Here is a 19,868-nt window from a genome sequence, read left to right on the forward strand (position 1 = left end):
AACTAGGGTCAACTCTGGGTGATAGGAACAAACCCACACAACATTGTAAAATCAATAATTTCACACCTTCTTTAGAATGAAGAAGAATATTAATCTCATGTTCTAGGAGATGACATTTTCCCGATCAGTTGTAACCATCCATAGCCAAGAGGTGGAAGAGTTTAGTTACAAATGAGTGGGACTCTGTTTGGCTGCCACTTCAACTTCTAAATAAAAAATAGAATGGAAATAGTTTCCTACTTCAATAAAGGCATATAGCTTTAAAATAATACTTTTTACCCTTTTTAAAATTTTGAGCCAAAGAAGAAATAATTTCTTTTTATACAACGCTATTCAATGTTAATCCTGACTAAATAATAATGCTGTGATGAAGAGTTCTCTAACTTTCAGTATCTATTTATTTTTAAAAAGGCAAGAGCATACCTTTTGAAATATCTGTGCAAAATATGCTTAAAGCTAATGGAATAGGAAGAGAAACACAAACTCAGTAGGTCTTCTAAACAGAGTAGAAATCATCATTTAAATGTGTGTGTTGGGACCATTCTGGAATTTAATTTGTATAGGTTGCTGTCTTAAAAAGAAGCAGGAAAATTTATATCAAGTTGGTAAGTATGAGATAATCTGAGTAAAGAATTCTTCTCCCTGGTTATAAAGACAAATAGACTATATATAGCTGCAGGATTTAACTTGACTTTGGCTTATATGTTCAAATATGCCCTTATCTGTTATCAAGAATGTGTATATGGGAAATTCATGGCATTAAAAGACCCCAAAATAGTACTATTCAAGATGAGAAATGGCATTGATTATATAAATCTGAAAGATCAGCTCGCTGGGAGTCACTGGTTGTCTAGTGCCCACTTCTGGGGCAGCACAGCTCTGCAGATACAAGGTCACCACGGGCTGTTATTGGAAAGGCCTCAGTAGGTCAGAAGCATGACAGGCAAGCGAGCCAGGTCCCTGGCCTTCTCGATAACAGGGAAGAGTGGACATCCAGCCCACAGCAGTGTCAGGGAGGCACCCCTATCAGGACCGTGCTTCCACATTCAACCCTCTCCAAAATAAACAGACAGGACTGCTCAACACAGAGCTCTTAGAGAAGAGAGGTTCTCATCTATACTCAATAAAGCGGGAGAAATCCAGAAAGTCCTTGAACACCACTTTTTAAGTTTTGTGTGGATTTACTTTTCCACATAATGGGCATGTGAGTCTACCACTATAAATGCAACAAACACAGCATGGAAGGGAACTTGAGAAAGGAAGCCGGGAGTGGCCCCGGGGTGATGAGGGCCTAGACCCCTGGGACTAAACTACTTTCCCACCAGGACACATGTGACAAAGGACAACTCTCCCAAGGGAGATCTGGGGTTGGCACACTTTTGGATGCCTTATCTAGCTGCAACTCCTTTCTCTCCTGCTCAAGGGCACGCTGGAATGGAGGTGAGTGAGAGGAGCTGGCCTTGAATCTACTGCAATTAAGAACAAATGCTCTAACTCCAGCACTGAGTGTTGCCAGTCACACACTGATTGCTGCATGCTCCAACCCAGTCTCAACACTTCATTTGAGAAATTCTGGTGGTGAAGTTTTCCAGTTACTATGGCTGTCTAATAAACCTCCCCAAAGCATACTGGCTTGGAACAACATTATTTTGTTCACAAATCTGCAATGTGGGCAGAGCTGGGAAGGGACAGCTCATGTCTGCTCCTTTCAGCTTCGACCAGGGTGGCTCAGAGACTGGGGAGGCATGGAATGGAACCATGTGAAGGTTCACACGCTCACACACCTGGCCTCTGAGCCATAACGACTCAAACAGCCAGAGGCTAGAACAGCTGGGCATCCGTGGGCACCTCTGTCTCTATATGGCCTGGGGTCTCTCCGCACAGTCTCTGTATTATATAGCTAGACTTCTTACATGGCAGCTCAGGACTCTAAGGTACATGTCCCCAGTAAGAGAGAGCAAGAGAGAGAGAGAGAGAGAGAGAGAGAGAGATGGCCCATGTACCAGGTGGTGGAAGTTTTACCACATTTTCTAACCTGGCCTCAGAAATCACACAGCATCACTTCTGCCATGTTCTGTTCTTTAGAACTGAGTCTCTAAGGCTGGACCATATTCGAGGGGAGAATTACGCTCCATCTTTTTTTTTTTTTTTGATGGGAAGAGGCTTAAAGATTTTGTGAATATGTTTGAAACCCACTACATAAGTATGGAAGCAAGAAGAATACATCCTAAGAGACATTAAAGCAAAAGATTAGTAGAGTGTGGTAACTGAAAGTATATGAGGAAGGTGAAAAGAGAGAACACTTCCAGGATGAACTCTGGGGACGAGGAGTGTTTTCTTTAATGAGAATGGTGGAGCCATGAACAATGCATTTGGTTTTCAATACCTTGTTTTCTGGGCATCAGAGGACATCTGGGTAAAGGTCTCCACAGGCAAGAGGAAATGCAAGACAGGAGAGCAGGTGCTCTAAGCACCTTCATCTGACAAGAGACAGATGAAGTCACACTGGGAGAGGTAAGAGTGTCACCATGATGGCTCAAACTTGCTTGAGAAAGTAAGAAAGGCAGACAGGGAATGGACAAAGGTAATTAAGGGCAAGGAGGACAGAACAGATATAATACAGGAGAAAAAGAAGTAACTAAAGGTAAGTAGAAGATGAACACCCTAGAAGCTAAAGGAAGAAAAAGTTTCCAAAAAAGAGAATGTAGTCACAGGCTCTTATACCACTGAGAGAAAAGGAAAAAGAAAAACGGAAAAAAAGGGACACTGGATTTTGTCAAGGAAGACAAAATCTACTATCTGTACAAGGAGAGACAGTAATTTCTACTATCTGTACAAGGAGAGACAGTAATTTCCCATTGCAGTACGTAGGACTAACGCCTCTAATAGACTCCAGTGTTTTGTGTGAAAATAAGCTGTTTCATGAGAAGCGCCTGAAAACCATCAAAAGATATCAGACTATAAAACTTAAACTCTTTCCAAAGTGAGTTAGACACCCAGCCATTCCTCCACCGATAAGACTATCTCCAGGCAAACCACATCCACCCTAGGGGGCCGTTGGCTACACCCTCCTCTATCAGCCACCTCGCACAGCCTTGTTGCATTCCAATGGCTCTCAACAGCAAGACCAGTCCCCGTGGTCTCTGAAGTCAGAAGTTTTAAAAGCCCAGTTTGAAGATGTATGGAAATTCGCATTTCTTAATGGTTTGTTCTCTCCAAATACACTTAAAATCTTCTGAAGTAAAATAGTCTCCTTATAGTTGAAAGCAAGTCTACTTCAAAAATCTCTGGGCGGGGTGGGGGGGGGGACAAGGAAGTCTATTCTAATGGTATGACAGCTTTCAGCTGAAGGGTCAAGGAGGCAGGGGCCGAAACAGGCCAAAATTAAGGATAGGACAACCTCTACAAATTGGAGAAATGGAGGCGAGGGAAAGGGAGACACACACACACACACACACACACACACACACACACACAGCCATCACATTTCTCTTCATCCTGGGCCTGATCTCGGCAGGGAAGAGATTTTTCTCTCTCAAGTAGAGCAGGGAGACTGACGAGTCTATACGAGCACAGGGCTGGCTGGTTCAATCAGAAATCCTTCTATCAGGACTGTCAACGAAAACCAGCTACATGAGAAGAGGTTGGTAACAGAATCTTAATTACAGGTACTCTGAGGGGCTGTATCTAAGTTACACATGAGATGAGAGAAGAGTTTCCAAACCCAAATTATAAGTGAGGGGAAAAAAGTTAAAGTTTTCTCTTAAAATCAATGAAAAACTAGTGTCAAATTAAACTATGAAGATGAAGGTGAAATTTGTGATAAAGTACCTCACTCATCATAAGGATATATATTTCTTTAAACCTTGCTCTTAATTGTATACAACTTCAATGACTAGTTGATAGTCATGATTTATCATTTTGATAAATATTTTATCATCATGTAAAAGCATAACAGATTGCATCCCATGCTAAACTCTCTGTTACCCAGGCCTAAGCATTTGGGTCTAGACATCATAGTCATTGCCAGGACATCCTTAAGAAGAAATCAAAACCTACGCAGAGGCAGCCTTGCATATTCTACCCTATAAAGTGATAGTAAATGCCAAGAATCAGTGAGAAGTCAAAGAAAGAAATATTAGAAAGAGTATAAGGAATAAATGGAGCATATTTAAACAAACCAAATATTATAGCAATAAAAACTAATTACATACATATGCAACAACATAAATGAATCTGAGAAACACAACATTAAGCTAAAAAAATCACAAGTTGAAAGTTGTAAGAGCAATCACTCCCACTCTAACAATGAGAACAAGCCAGATTAGCTACAAGAGCACAGTTTTTAAAATATATCAGGGAGCTGAGGATGCAAAGAAGCCTAAATGTGTCAGGCCCTTCCCAGCTTTCATTCCTAGCAAAGTGGCAGGAAGAACAGGAATAGACAGGAATAAGGAGAAACCGGCAAATTTTTAATTAGGTTAACGGCTACAAGTGGACTGCTATATGGATTAGAATTCCAAGGAGACACAGCCACAGAGTAGGTCTACACCACCAGCCAACTCTTCCCCATGGATCTTCACCAAACACATAGCAAGAATACACTAAAGGCTTAGACAGGGCAGGAGTGTTGAGAGACATCTGCCCTGACACCTACGGGACTGTCCCCAGGGGTAAGGCAGGGGTCAGAGCATAAAAATATGAGAAAATCTCTCAGGCACTTCAGGTCTTCACTCAGGCCACTCTACAGTCGTCCAAAAGCTGAGACTGAACAGCTGGGCAGAAAGAGATGTCCTAGGTATAGAAAGCTGGGGCAAGACTGCAAAGAAAACTCTCCAGTAACCCAAAAAGCTGGCAGTCTAGCTGAAAAACAAATCTTCCACAGTAAGCTGGTGCTGGGCTGTGAAGCATGAAGAGTTTTGCCAGGGATAAGATCCCAATACCTGCTAAAGGAAAAGTCCTGATTCTTCCCTCAAAACATCCAAAGTCAGTGATGAAATGAATCTAACTAAAGCTTCACCAAAGCACACACCCATTTCAATTACAAATGAGACTGACTCAGCCCACACTCTACTGGCCTGAAAGAAGGCCATGCCCTTTTAAATTACTGAAGTGTCAACAATTCTTTTACACACAATATCTAGCATGTAATCAAAAATTATGAGAAATACAAAGAAGGGCGAAACTGTAAGCCACAGTCAAGAGAAGAAATAGCCAAAAGAAGCAGATCCAGAGATAACAGATGCTGGCATCATTAGGCAAGGACTCCAAAATAACTACAAAAAATATGTTAAAGTATCCAGTAGAAAATACAGACATAAAGAGATTGGTTCAAGATGGCGGAGTAGAAGGAAGTGCTCTCACTCCCTCTTGCGAGAGCACTGGAATCACAACTAACTGCTGAACAATCATCGACAGGAAGACACTAGAACTCACCAAAAAAGATACCCCACATCCAAAGACAAAGGAGAAGCCACAATGAGATGGTAGGAGGGGCGCAATCACAATAAAATCAAATCCCATAACTGCTGGGTGGGTGACTCACAAACTGGAGAACACTTATACCACAGAAGTCCACCCACTGGAGTGAAGGTTCTGAGCCCCACGTCTGGCTTCCCAAGCTGGGGGTCCAGCAACGGGAGGAGGAATTCCTAGAGAATCAGACTTTGAAGGCTAGCGGGATTTTATTGCAGGACTTTGACAGGACTGGGGGAAACAGAGACTCCACTCTTGTAGGGCACACACAAAGTAGTGTGCGCATCGGGATCCAGGGAAAGAAGCAGTGACCACATAGAAGATTAAACCAGACCTACCTGTTAGTGTTGGAGGGTCTCTTGCAGAGGCAGGGGGTGGCTGTGTGTCACCGTGAGGACAAGGACACTGGCAGCAGAAGTTCTGGGAAGTACTCCTTGGCGTGAGCCCTCCCAGAGTCTGCCATTAGCCCCACCAAAGAGCCCCGGTAGGTTCCAGTGTTGGGTCGCATCAGGTCAGACAACCAACAGGGAGGGAACCCAGCCCCACCCATCAGCAGACAAGTGGATTAAAGTTTTATTGGGCTCTGCCCACCAGAGCAACAGCCAGCTCTCCCACCACCAGTCCCTCCCACCAGGAAACTTGCACAAGTCTCTTAGATAGCCTCATCCACCAGAGGGCAGACAGCAGAAGCAAGAAGAACTACAATCCTGCAGCCTGTGGAACAAAAACCACATTCACAGAAAGACAAGATGAAAAGGCAGAGGATTATGTACCAGATGAAGGAACAAGATAAAACACCAGAATAACAACTAAATGAAGTGGAGATAGGCAACCTTCCAGAAAAAGAATTCAAAATAATGATAGTGAAGATGATCCAGGACCTCGGAAAAAGAATGGAGGCAAAGATCGAGAAGATGCAAGAAATGTTTAACAAAGACCTAGAAGAATTAAAGAACAAACAAACAGAGATGAACAATACAATAACTGAAATGAAAAATACACTAGAAGGAACCAATGCAGAATAACTGAGGCAGATGAACGGATAAGTGACCTGGAAGACAGAATGGTGGAATTCACTGCAGCGGCACAGAATAAAGAAAAAAGAATGAAAAGATATGAAGACAGCCTAAGAGACCTCTGGGACAACATTAAACGCAACAACATTCGCATTATAGGGGTCCCAGAAGGAGAAGAGAGAGAGAGAAAGCACCTGAGAAAATATTTGAAGAGATTATAGTTGAAAACTTCCCTAACATGGGAAAGGAAATAGCCACCCAAGTTCAGGAAGCGCAGAGAGTCCCATACAGGATAAACCCAAGGAGAAACACGCCGAGACACATAGTAATCAAATTGGCAAAAATTAAAGACAAAGAAAAATTATTGAAAGCAGCAAGAGAAAAAAGACAAATAACATACAAGGGAACTCCCATAAGGTTAACAGCTGATTTCTCAGCAGAAACTCTACAAGCCAGAAGGGAGTGGCATGACATGTTCAAAGTGATGAAAGTGAAGAACCTACAACCAAGATTACTCTACCCGGCAAGGATCTCATTCAGATTCGATGGAGACATCAAAAGCTTTACAGACACGCAAAAGCTAAGAGAATTCAGTACCACCAAACCAGCTCTACAACAAATGCTAAAGGAACTTCTCTAAGTGGGAAACACAAGAGAAGAAAAGGACCTACAAAAACAAACACAAAACAATTAAGATAATGGTCATAGGAACATACATATCGATAATTACCTTAAACGTGAATGGATTAAATGCTCCACCCAAAAGACACAGGCTCTCGGAATGGATACAAAAACAAGACCCATCTATATGCTGTCTACAAGAGATCCACTTCAGACCTAGGGACACATACAGACTGAAAGTGAGGGGATGGAGAAAGATATTCCATGCAAATGGAAATCAAAAGAAAGCTGGAATAGCAATACTCACAGCAGATAAAATAGACTTTAAAATAAAGAATGTTACAAGAGACAAGGAAGGACACTACATAATGATCAAGGGATCAATCCAAGAAGAAGATATAACAATTATAAATATATATGCACCCAACATAGGAGCACCTCAATACATAAGGCAGCTGCTAACACCTATAAAAGAGGAAATCGACAGTAACACAAAAATAGTGGGGGACTTTAACAAGTCACTTACACCAATGGACAGATCATCCAAACAGAAAATTAATAAGGAAACACAAGCGTTAAATGACACAATAGACCATATAGATTTAATTGATATTTATAGGACAGTCCATCCTAAAACAGCATTAGCCCCACCTAAAACAGCAGATTACACTTTCTTCTCAAGTGCACATGGAACATTCTCCAGGATAGATCACATCTTGGGTCACAAATCAAGCCTTAGTAAATTTAAGAAAACTGAAATCATATCAAGCATCTTTTCTGACCACAACACTATGAGATTAGAAATCAATTACAGGGAAAAAAATGTAAAAAACACAAACATATGGAAGCTACATGATACATTATTAAATAACCAAGAGATCACTGAAGAAATCAAAGAGGAAATCCAAAAATACCTAGAGACAAATGACAATGAAAACACGACGATCCAAAACCTATGGGATGCAGCAAAAGCAGTTCTAAGAGGGCAGTTTATAGCAATACAAGCCTACCTCAAGAAACAAGAAACATCTCAAATAAACAACCTAACCTTACACCTAAAGGAACTAGAGAAAGAAGAGCAAACAAAACCCAAAGTTAGCAGAAGGAAAGAAATCATAAAGATCAGAGCAGAAATAAATGAAATAGAAACAAAGAAAACAATAGCAAACATCAATGAAACTAAAAGCTGGTTCTTTGAGAAGATAAACAAAATTGATAAACCATTAGCTAAACTCATCAAGAAAAAGAGGGAGGGACTCAAATCAATAAAATTATACATGAAAAAGGAGATGTTACAACAGACACCACAGAAATACAAAGCATCCTAAGAGACTACTACAAGCAACTCTATACTAATAATATGGACAACCGGGAAGAAATGGAAAAATTCTTAGAAAGGTATAAACTTCCAAGACTCAACCAGGAAGAAATAGAAAATATGAACAGACCAATCACAAGTAATGAAATTGAAACTGTGATTAAAAATCTTCCAACAAACAAAAGTCCAGGACCAGATGGCTTCACAGGTGAATTCTATCAAACATTTAGAGAAGTACTAACACCCACCCTTCTCAAACTCCTCCAAAAAACTGCAGAGGAAGGAACACTCCCAAACTCATTCTATGAGGCCACCATCACCCTGATACCAAAACCAGACAAAGATACTACAAAAAAAGAAAATTACAGACCAATATCACTAATGAATATAGATGCAAAAATCCTCAACAAAATACTAGTGAACAGAATCCAACAACACATTAAAAGGATCATACACCATGGTCAAGTGGGATCTATCCCAGGTATGCAAGGATTCTTCAATATACACAAATCAATCAATGAGATACACCATATTAACAAACTGAAGAATAAAAACCATAGGATCATCTCAATAGATGCAGAAAAAGCTTTTGACAAAATTCAACATCCATTTATGATCAAAACTCTCCAGAAAGTGGGATAGAGGGAACCTACCTCAACATAATAAAGGCCATATATGACAAACCCACAGCAAACATCATTCTCAATGGTGAAAAACTGAAAGCACTTCCTCTAAGATCAGGAACAAGACAAGGATGTCCACTCTCACCACTGTTATTTAACACAGTTCTGGAAGTCCTAGCCACGGCAATCAGAGAAGAAAAAGAAATAAAAGGAATACAAATTGGAAAAGAAGAAGTAGAACTCTCACTGTTTGCCGATGACATGATACTATACATAGAGAATCCTAAAGATGCCACCAGAAAACTACTAGAGCTAATCAATGAATTTGGTAAAGTTGCAGGATACAAAATTAATGCACAGAAATCTCTTGCATTCCTATACACTAATGATGAAAAATCTGAAAGAGAAATTAAGGAAACACTCCCATTTACCATTGCAACAAAAAGAATAAAATACCTAGGAATAAACCTACCTAGGGAGACAAAAGACCTGTATGCAGAAAACTATAAGACACTGATGAAAGAAATTAAAGATGATACCAACAGATGGAGAGATATACCATGTTCTTGGATTGGAAGAATTGACATTGTGAAAATGACTATACTACCCAAAGCAATCTACAGATTCAATGCAATCCCTATAATTACTAATGGCATTTTTTACAGAACTAGAACAAAAAAATCTTAAAATTTGTATGGTGACACAAAAAACCCTGAATAGTCAAAGCAGTCCTGAGGGAAAAAAACGGAGCTGGAGGATTCAGACTCCCTGACTTCAGACTATACTACAAAGCTACAGTAATCAAGACAATATGGTACTGGCACAAAAACAGAAATAAAGATCAATGGAACAGGATAGAAAGCCCAGAGATAAACCCATGCACCTATGGTCAACTAATCTATGACAAAGGAGGCAGGGATATACAATGGAGAAAGGACAGTCTCTTCAATAAGTGGTGCTGGGAAAACTGGACAGCTACATGTAAAAGAATGAAATTAGAACACTCCCTAACACCATACACAAAAATAAATTCAAAATGGATTAGAGACCTAAATGTAAGACCAGACACTATAAAACTCTAGAGGAAAACATAGGAAAAACACTCTTTGACATAAATCACAGCAAGATCTTTTTTGATCCACCTCCTAGAGTAATGGAAGTAAAAACAAAAATAAACAAATGGGACCTAATGAAACTTAAAAGCTTTTGCACAGCAAAGGAAACTAAACAAGACGAAAAGGCAACCCTCAGAATGGGAGAAAATATTTGCAAACGAATCAATGGACAAAGGATTCAACTCCAAAATATATAAACAGCTCATGCACCTCAATATTAAAAAAACAAACAACCCAATCAAAAAATAGGCAGAAGACCTAAATAGACATTTCTCCAAAGAAGACATACAGATGGCCAAGAGGCACATGAAAAGCTGCTCAACATCACTAATTATTAGAGAAATGTAAATCAAAACTACAACGAGGTATCACCTCACACCAGTCAGAATGGGCACCATCAGAAAATCTACAAACAACTAATGCTGGAGAGGGTGTGGAGAAAAGGGAACCCTCTTGCACTGTTGGTAAGAATGTAAATTGATATAGCCACTATGGAGAACAGTATGGAGGTTCCTTAAAAACTAAAAATAGAATTACCATATGACCTAGCAATCCCACTACTGGGCATATACCCAGAGAAAACCATAATTCAAAAAGACACATGCACCCCAATGCTCATTGCAGCACTATTTACAATAGCCAGGTCATGGAAGCAACCTAAATGCCCACAGATAGACGAATGGATAAAGAAGATGTGGCACATATATACAATGGAATATTACTCAGCCATAAAAAGGAACGAAATTGGGTCATTTTTAGAGACATGGATGAATCTAGAGACTGTCATACAGAGTGAAGAAAGTCAAAAAGAGAAAAACAAATATCATATATTAACGCATAAATGTGGAACCTAGAAAAATGGTACAGATGAACCAGTTTGCAGGGCAGAAATCGAGACACAGATGTAGATAACAAATGTATGGACACCAAGGGGGGAAAGTGGCGGGGGGTGATGGTGTGATGAATTGGGAGATTGGGATTGACATATATACACTAATATGGGTAAAATGGATAATTAATAAGAACCTGCTGTATAAAAAATAAATAAAATTCAAAAATTCAAAAAAATTAAAATTAAAATTAAAAAAAAAAGTAAAAAGATACATGCAAAAAAAAAAAGAAAATATGGACATAAACATAATTTCAGGAAAAGAATGGAAATTATTTTTTTAAACTAATGTTAAAAAAAACTAGTTTTTCAAATACAGAAATGCTCAAAATAAAAAATAAGGTATCAAAGAGGGCTCATCACAAACAGGACACAGCAGAGAAAAAGATCAGTAAACTTGAAGACAGACCCATAGGAATTAGTCAAACTGAAACACAAAGAGATAAAAGAAAAAAACAGAAAAAAATTTTTAAAAATCCAAGATGTAAGGAACTATATAAAATGGTATCATATATAAATAAATGGAGTTCCAGGAGAAGAGGGGGAAGAAGACAAAAAATTTTTTGAAGAAATAATGGATGAAAATTTTCCAAAACTTCAACATATCAATCCACAGATCCCCAAAGTTTTAGTAAACCTGAAGCAGGATCCATATAAAGAAAACCACACCTCAGTATGTCCTCATTCAGCTGCTGAAAACAAAAAACAAAAGATAAAAGAGAACATCAGCCTGGGAAAAAGTTCACCCATTACATACAGGGGGAAATGCAAAAAATAAGAGCTAACTTCTCATTGGAAACAAAAGAAGCCAGAAGACAATGGGCCAACATCCTCAAAGTTCTGATAGAAAAAAACTGTCAAACTAGAGTTCTATATCCAGTGAAAATATTAAGGCAAAATAAACATTGAAGGCAAAATAAAAATGAAGGCAAAATAAACATTGTCAAAACAAAAACTAAGAGAACTTGTCACCGGCAGACCTGCATACAAGAAACGCTAAAAGAAGTACTTTAGGCCATAGGGAAATAATACACATGAAAGAAATAAAGAGTACCAGAAATAGTAAATATGTGAGGATAAATACAAAATTCTATTTAAAACTATCTCTATTTCATATGTGTACAAAATATATGTGTGTCTTAGATTTTATATGTTTGTATAGGTTTTATTTTAAAGTATATTTATTTTATACATGTATATACATTTATGTTTCTTTTAAATACTATTGACTGGTTTTAAATAATAACATTACTGGATTTGTATAATACACAGATATAAAATATATGACAATAGAGTTCAAAGGGTGGGAGAAGTGGAATTATAACATTAGAGGTTTCTTGTATTATTTCTGAAGTACAACATTACTATTTGGAGGTAGACTATTAAAGAGTAAAGATGCATATTCTAATCTCTTAAGCAACTACTAAAAAAATACAAAGAAACATAGCCCACGTCTTTTTAAAGGAAATAAAATGGAATACTAAAAATAGGCAATTCACCTAAAAGAAGGCAAGAAGGAGGAAAAAAGAAAAAACACATTAGATAAATAGAAAACAAATACCAAGATGATAAACTTTAACCCACCAGTATTGGGACAAAGGCAAAATTTGAATGTTGATTATTGTATCCATGTTAAATTTCCTGAAATTGATGCTAATACTGTGTTTGTATAAGAGAACACCCTTTTTCTTAAAAATTACATGCTGAAAAATATGGATATAAAAGAGCATGACATCTGCAACTTACTCTTCAAAGGGTCAGAGAGGGGAAGGAGAGAGGAGGAAGAGAGAGTTTTTTTAAATAAAAGATTTTCATTATTTTTTTATATATAGAAGAAAATTTTCTTTATATTTTTTATATAGAAAAATAAGCCAAACTAAACAACCTATTGTTTGGGAATGCATACATTCAACAATCTTGAGGAAAAAAGGACAAGGCATTAATAATGACTAGCTCAGGTAGTGATGACCTCAGGGAGGGGCAGGAAGATGGGACAGGGCTGAAACCCAAAGGATATAAGTAGATTCGAAAGCCCTGGTAATTTTTTTTTTTTTTCAAAAGCCCTGGTATTGATATGGTTCTTGAGTGAGTGGTAGTTTCATGGGGGCTCTTTATAGTCATGAAAAGTATTTTATTTCAAAATTGCATGTGTGTTGTTATATATAATCTTCTATATCAATCTAATATTACATTTTTTAAATGGGGGGGGAATTGAAGAAATACTAGAAGATTATCCAGTTTATAAAAATAAGTTTGAATTAGGACCAACTTTTATATTTAGTGAAGAACTAAACAAAAGCATTAAGAAAGTCCCCAACTCTTACTTGAACCAACTGACATTTTATCAGATCCATATTTCTGGGTGTATCTAATTATAAGCATCTATTGACCACCACTGTTTTCCCTTTCCTAACAACCTGAGCTACAAAACAATGGACATACTTCCTTGAAACCCTTAATTTCTCTTGCTAAGACATAATAACTCTGCCTTGAATAAATTATGTGTAGCATTGTACTGCAAAAGAAAAATCTCCAGGTTATGTAGATATGGCCCAATAAATAATTGATCATCATTACCCTGTTATAGGAACCTACAAGAGTCCTTTCTGCATAATTTGATGTCAGTTCCCACTAGCTGAGAGAAGACAGTGAAATACAAGTAGTCAATAGAATCCTTAAAAGTCCTATTATATAAATTCAAGTATCCAAAGACAAGAACCTATAAAATGCAAAATTACTCTACATGTTGGTGGTTGTTGGGTAACCTTCATATGTATCACAGAGTGCTTTATTTGTTTAAAGTGTTTAGTTAAAAAATAAAGGAAAAATAGAAAGAAGCCTTGGTTAGTGAAGAGAACATCACAACTCTATAACTAGTTTTCTAAGTAACTAAGAAAATCTTTTATTTCTTCTGCTTCAACTGATACATTGGAAAAGGGATGATATCTGATTCTGAATTCAGAAGAATTACATTGATAATCAAGGCAAATATGTTCTATATTATTAATTTTACATTTTATTAATGTTCCCAACTTTACAAAATGAAAAACTGAAGCACACGGAAGTTATTTTTCAGTCTGTTTCAATTTTACCATTATTTCATTAAATGATAAATATTTACTGAGAGCCTGCTATGTACCAGCTACTACTCTAGGTGCTGGGGGAACATCAGTGAACAAAACAAATCGAGTCCCTACCCCCATGGAATTTACATGTGTTAATCACTCATAAATGAATACGTTAGTGCACTCATGTCAAGAGGCCATTAACAAGGTTTTGAAGCCACCTAAAATTCTTGTGGAGCCACAGTGGGTTACAAAGTAAAGTATCCTTGACTCTGTCTACTATGTTAATAGGGAATGTTCAGTGTAAGGTGCCGATGGTCACCTACCATCACCTACTACCAACCCCACGGTGTTCTATGATGCACAGCACGGCCAGCATCTGGCCAGCCAAAGATGGGACGCTTTCCAGACGTTTTCTGAGATGATGGAGAACTTGATGCAGTTCGGAATAGGACAGTTGAGAAAAGATGAGATTGCTACATATTATAAGGGCAGTACCCTCTACTCGATAATAAAGGATTTCCAATCTGAAAAGGAGACATTATTATTGGAAATGACACTTTTGTTTATGGGGACAGTCCCTTGTTCCATCTTCAAGGCAAACATGACTCCAGTTCAACTGACTACCAATTATTCATCAATTATTTCAGAGGGGATGAGCCAAAGCAGAAGAAAAAGGAGAAGGAAGAGGAAGGAAGAAATGAAGAAAAGAAGGGAAGGAAGGGAAAGGGGAGGACAAGAGAGAAGAAAAATATGGCTTTTTTTAAGAATCACCAATGGACTTCTAGGTGAGGAGAAATTTAAGAATGCTGCCACATTCTCAAGGGCTTCAGCCCTAATAACATCTCCAAACTGTCTGTGGTGACAGCATAGACTTGGGAGACAGTCAAGTCCAAGATCTGAGCAGGCCTCCCCTGGCCTCAGGGGATGCTCCTGGAGACAGGAACCTCACCTGCAACTCAGTTCATCTACTTCTTTCTGCACCTGTGATCAAGAGACTACGAAATGTCAGTACTTGAGGACCAAAGACATTTTTTTTCAAATTTTCAACTCTAAACAAAAGTGGGCTATATGTGTGTGTACGTCAGAGAGAAAGAAATTGATAATGTTCACTGATCTTTTCAAATGGCAATTCTGGGGGGGTGTGAGAATGAGGACACTGTAGGGAGTCTTTGATGAGCCAGCCCCTCAGTAAGTGCAAGGAGCAGTGAGATGTATCCACAGCACCGCGACCAACTTCCGCCCTTCCCTCTTAAACACAGCCATGAGATGCTGTCGCTTTGGACCAGTACTCCACATGCTGAATAAAAGATGTCTAAGGATAAACAGCCCCGCCCTACTTGACAAAGACTGGAGAGTTGCTTCAGGTTTCTTCTAGTTGCTTTATTACTGTCTTCTCGATTCTGAGATGGTAGCTCCAAAAACGGAAATGAAATCCAGTCCCTGCTTCTTGTAGGCTTCCCCACTGCCCTCGCTCAGGGTCTGGATAAAAGGCGCAAGAGCAAAGCTGCTCCTCAGACTCACGCAAAGGTCTCTGTTTTAACTGCAGACTACACAGCTCCACATTGTTTCAGCCCTGATATGCTATCATGCTTGCTTCCTAATCCACATACTCCATCCTTCACAGGGTCTCAGAAAAGGGTGACCAGAGTCCTTGGGAGGCTATTTCTAAGTTCTGCTCTAATAACATGTACCATTTAATGAGTACTATGTATCAGACACTGTACTAAATACACTTCATTTGATCTTCACAACGTTTAAAGGTAGATATTATTAATCCCATTTAACAGACTGGGAAACTAAGGCTTAGAAAAGTCAACTAATTTGTCTCGGGTCATACTTCTGGGAAGAATTTTGGGATCTGTCCTTCCGAAAGGCATACATGACTGTAACCACTATTCTATATTCGGAGGAGGAGAAGCACAGAGCATCAGAAAGGTCACAGGCTTTCCAGCCAGAAGCCTGGCCACTAATTAGTGTGTGATCTTAGGTGATTATTTAACCTCTCCAAGCCTCTGTCACTTCATCTGCAAGGTGAGAAAAATCATTCTACCCTGCCTTTCTTCCACAGTTGAAGACAGTATCAACACCTGTTGCTGCATTCCAGGAAGTCCACTTCTCTTGAACAAAGTTCCCTGTCCATGGCTTCAAGGTCAGGAAGGAGAGGTGGGGTGGAGAAGAGTTGCAGGAAAAGGAGGTCTAAAACTAAGTTTAGAAGTTATATGTCTTATTTTCAAATTTCATATTTGCCTTTGTGTTACAGTATGGAGAAACATGGACCCTCATGTTTAAAAACAAATTCTGCTAATATTGAAGTTATCTAGACAAGAAATTAATCAAAATAGGCAACCACATAGTATATGCTCAATAAATAACTGAAGGAATGGCAGAAGGAAGGCAGACAGAGAGCAGACAAAACTGGCATTCTCTCTTGATCTCTCTTAGCCTGTTGGCATTTCATTTCCCGTGCATGTGACTAATTGGGTCTCTGAGTCTCTATCAAATTAATTTGGTCAAAGTTATTTAATTTCACTCTGGCATTAGCAATGGTAAAGAACTTATAAGCAATACAGTGACAAATATTCTTGCCAAAGCGTAACATTCTATGATTTGAGCAGCCCTATGATTTTTTGTAACTGAGGCATCATGTTACGATGAGCCTATTTTCTTGAAATTTCAAATTGCCTAACTGAAGCAACGCTCATGGACACAAAGACACACATACATGTAGAGCCGATCTAAAACTGAAGCTGCCGACAGTAGCTAATAAAATCCCAGTGCACATGTTTATTCCTACAGCCATCCATTAACACAAAGCTGACACAGAAAGATCCCTAACAACCTGCTAGCGAGGACTTTGGGGAACTCTTGGAAGAAACACACAGAGATGAGGTGAAAATGAACTTATGATGGTTTCGTTAAAAGCAGTGTTTGAAAGAAGAAAGTAAAGGTGGTAAGTAATAACTGCAGGGGACCCCTAACCATACAGTGGGGATTTGGGTGTTTAGCGAAAATGAAATAGTCAGGATCCTAAATAAAACACACTTGTGGCTGAAGCTCTGCAACACAATCACAAAATTAATCCAAAATTAATCCATTTTCTCTTAACATTGCTAAAAAAGAGGAAAGATGCCAACATAGATCCATTCAAAACTTTGTTAACATTAGGAACATAGTGAATATGCTCTACCTAGGGGAACACCTGTAATGAAAGCCACCATTGGAAGGATGGCATTTCTGTTCAAGCGTATGGCATCACCATGTCAATGCCGGGATTTATTATGACTCAGACTGCAAAATCACCCAGAGCCTCTGGCCCCTTCCGCCAGTTCCCCTGGTCTGTAAGGACAAGAGGGTGGCTCTGGTGGCTCTGGATGGGGGCAGGGGAGCAGCAGCAGGAACAATAGGGCATTTCTCCCGTCATTCTGGAAGCCTCTCCACACCCTTACCCTCCCGTTACCAGCTCCCCAGACAGACTCCACCAGCTAGTCTCAAATGTGCACAAAAGTTAAACTTCTAGAAGAGACCTGGAAACTTTACATAGTCAGAAATGGAGGTGTTGTCTACAAGAAAGGCTGGGGGAGGTGAGGAGCTTATATCTGAGATCTCTCTCCTCACCTGTTCTCACTCAATCCCGTTAAAATTGTTCATCACAGCACAATGTTCAGATACAAAATGTTTCCCCTCAGAGTCAGAGGGCTTTAAGTGAAAAGTATTACATTGTCAAGAGAGCATCCATTTCTGACTGAGACAGCATTTGGAATATCAAACACCAGGCACAAAATCAGAGCCTATTAATACTTACCACAGACAAAAGTAAACATACACAAAAGCTTTTAATTAACCCTATCCAACAGAAGCAGAAAGAGTATCATGCCCCATAATAGCTAGGAAAAGCAAAGAACTCCCAATAAATATATTGCTTTTTTTTTTTAATGGGAGGGGGTAGTAGCTACAAGTTTCATTGAGCTTAAGAGAGCAAGAATTAGGTAAGAAGCTGCATTGCAAATGTTGGACCCAATAAGAGCAATTGAAGTGGATTCTGAAATGTGGTTCAACTACTTTATCTAATACTATTAACAAATAAGAAGATCTTTCATTAGTTGGCAGGAGGATAGTTGCTACTAGTCAATTTGATTTTCCTGAATGGAGAAGATGTGCATGCACTTTTTTCCCACATAAAAGCCCTAAAGTCCCAAAGTTTTGTTTCTGGAATCAGAAGTTACTATGCAGTGTCATACTCTTCCTGAACAGGCCTACAGTCTCCTTTTACCTGTTCCCCAATATTGGGAGGGGAGGGGAAAGTGTTTGCTTGGAACATTTTTTTACTGAAACTTTTTTTTAAAGTGAATCGTTTAGAAACCTGATAGTAAATCAGAAATTGTTAATCAAGAGTGAACATCTAAGGAGAACGAAAAATGAAAATTATCCTTCCAAGCCACATGGAGTGGCCGACACTGTGAGACCTAAAATAACCAAGATTTCTCGTTAGTCAGGGAAGGTATGTACAAGATTTAGTCAACTGAGCTTCGCAAGATGCCCTACAGCTCGTGAGCACGAAAGGAAGTCGATTCTGTTTATCCTTGACTTAAGGATCTGCCTCATCCCCGCTTCCCACAGAAGGCTACATCTGGGCTGGTTTGCTAGTCTCCAAACTCAGTAGGGCCCGCGCCAAGAATCAGTCACCTGCGAGGTGCCACTCAACCCTTGGGAGCAACAAGGCCGGCACACCTTCCAAGTGTCCTCTCTCCCCTCTCCTCCACTCCCAGAGCCCGACCCAGAACTGCATTATCTCCGGGGACCGAAAAGCAAACAGACCTTTTAAAGAAAAACAGAGGGAGCGGGGTCTGTATTATATAACAATATACAATAGATAAGGCTTCTAGAAAACGAAAGTAGCGAGGGGAGAGGGCCAGGGATCGGGGAGGCGAGGGGTGCCAGGCGTCGGGGAGCTTTCGCCGCCACTTACTCGAAGGCGAAGAAGAGTCCGCTAGTGACCAGGATGAGGATGAGAGTCAGGTAGAAGACGCCCGTCTGCCGGGCCATCATGATCCTCCCGTTGCAGAAGAACTTGTTTCTTCCCGGGAAAACCTCCCATTTCCTCCGGGCCGCGATTTTCTTCTTCTTGTGGGGCGACTCCATGGGGGAGGAGCTGTGGGTGCTGATCTGACTGTACTCGCAGTCTTTCATGGGCCCGCCGCCGCCGGGAGGCATCCACGACGGCAGCCGGCTGGGGGCGCACACCCCCAGCAGCCCCCCGGCCGCGCGGCCCCCGCCGCGCCACGACCGCCGCCGGCCGCCCGGCCGCCCCCAGAGCCTCGGCGCCGCGGCCCCTACGCGGGCTCCCGGCTCGGCGACAACTTTGCCGAGGACACCCAGGTTAACCCTTTGGGGAGCCCAGCTGTCATAGCCGGATCCCCTGCCTAGAGGGACGGTGCTCGCCCGCAGCCCGCGGCGGCGGTCCTCAGTCGCTTCCAGCACGCGTGCCGGGGCTCCGGGGCCCCGCGGGGCGCGGGGGGCTGCCCAGCCGCCCCCCTGCTTGCCGCGCGCCCTCCCCCTCGCACAGCCGCTCGCTCGGCCCCGCCGGCCCCGGCCCTCCGGCCGCGCCTCGGCTCTGGCCCGCCGACCCCCGAGCGCTGCGCCCCGAGGCGACACGAGGCGGCGGCCCCGGCGCCGGCTTCCTCGGGAGCCACTTCTGCGCCTCGGTCAGGTTTATTCTAATCCTTCCTCCCGGCGGCGGATCCTC

At 40.5% G+C, this 19,868-nt stretch overlaps 1 protein-coding gene across 4 annotated transcripts in view; it reads right to left on the reverse strand.

Moving 5' to 3' along the window:
• ZDHHC14 (zDHHC palmitoyltransferase 14) overlaps positions 1-19,336 on the reverse strand; it is a gene marked incomplete at its 5' end in the record, with an annotated part of 272,487 nt that extends 253,151 nt beyond the window's left edge. For all 4 annotated transcript variants that reach the window (XM_082404609.1, XM_082404607.1, XM_082404608.1 and 1 more), the window contains one exon: positions 19,092-19,336. In XM_082404609.1, the coding sequence (XP_082260735.1) occupies positions 19,092-19,336 (245 nt within the window). The remainder of the gene's footprint in view (positions 1-19,091) is intronic.
• Between the last annotated feature and the right edge of the window lie 532 nt (positions 19,337-19,868).

The sequence above is a fragment of the Balaenoptera borealis genome (genome assembly GCF_965194805.1).
Source record: "Balaenoptera borealis genome assembly, chromosome: 9".
In the NCBI taxonomy this organism is placed as follows: Eukaryota; Metazoa; Chordata; class Mammalia; order Artiodactyla; family Balaenopteridae; genus Balaenoptera; species Balaenoptera borealis.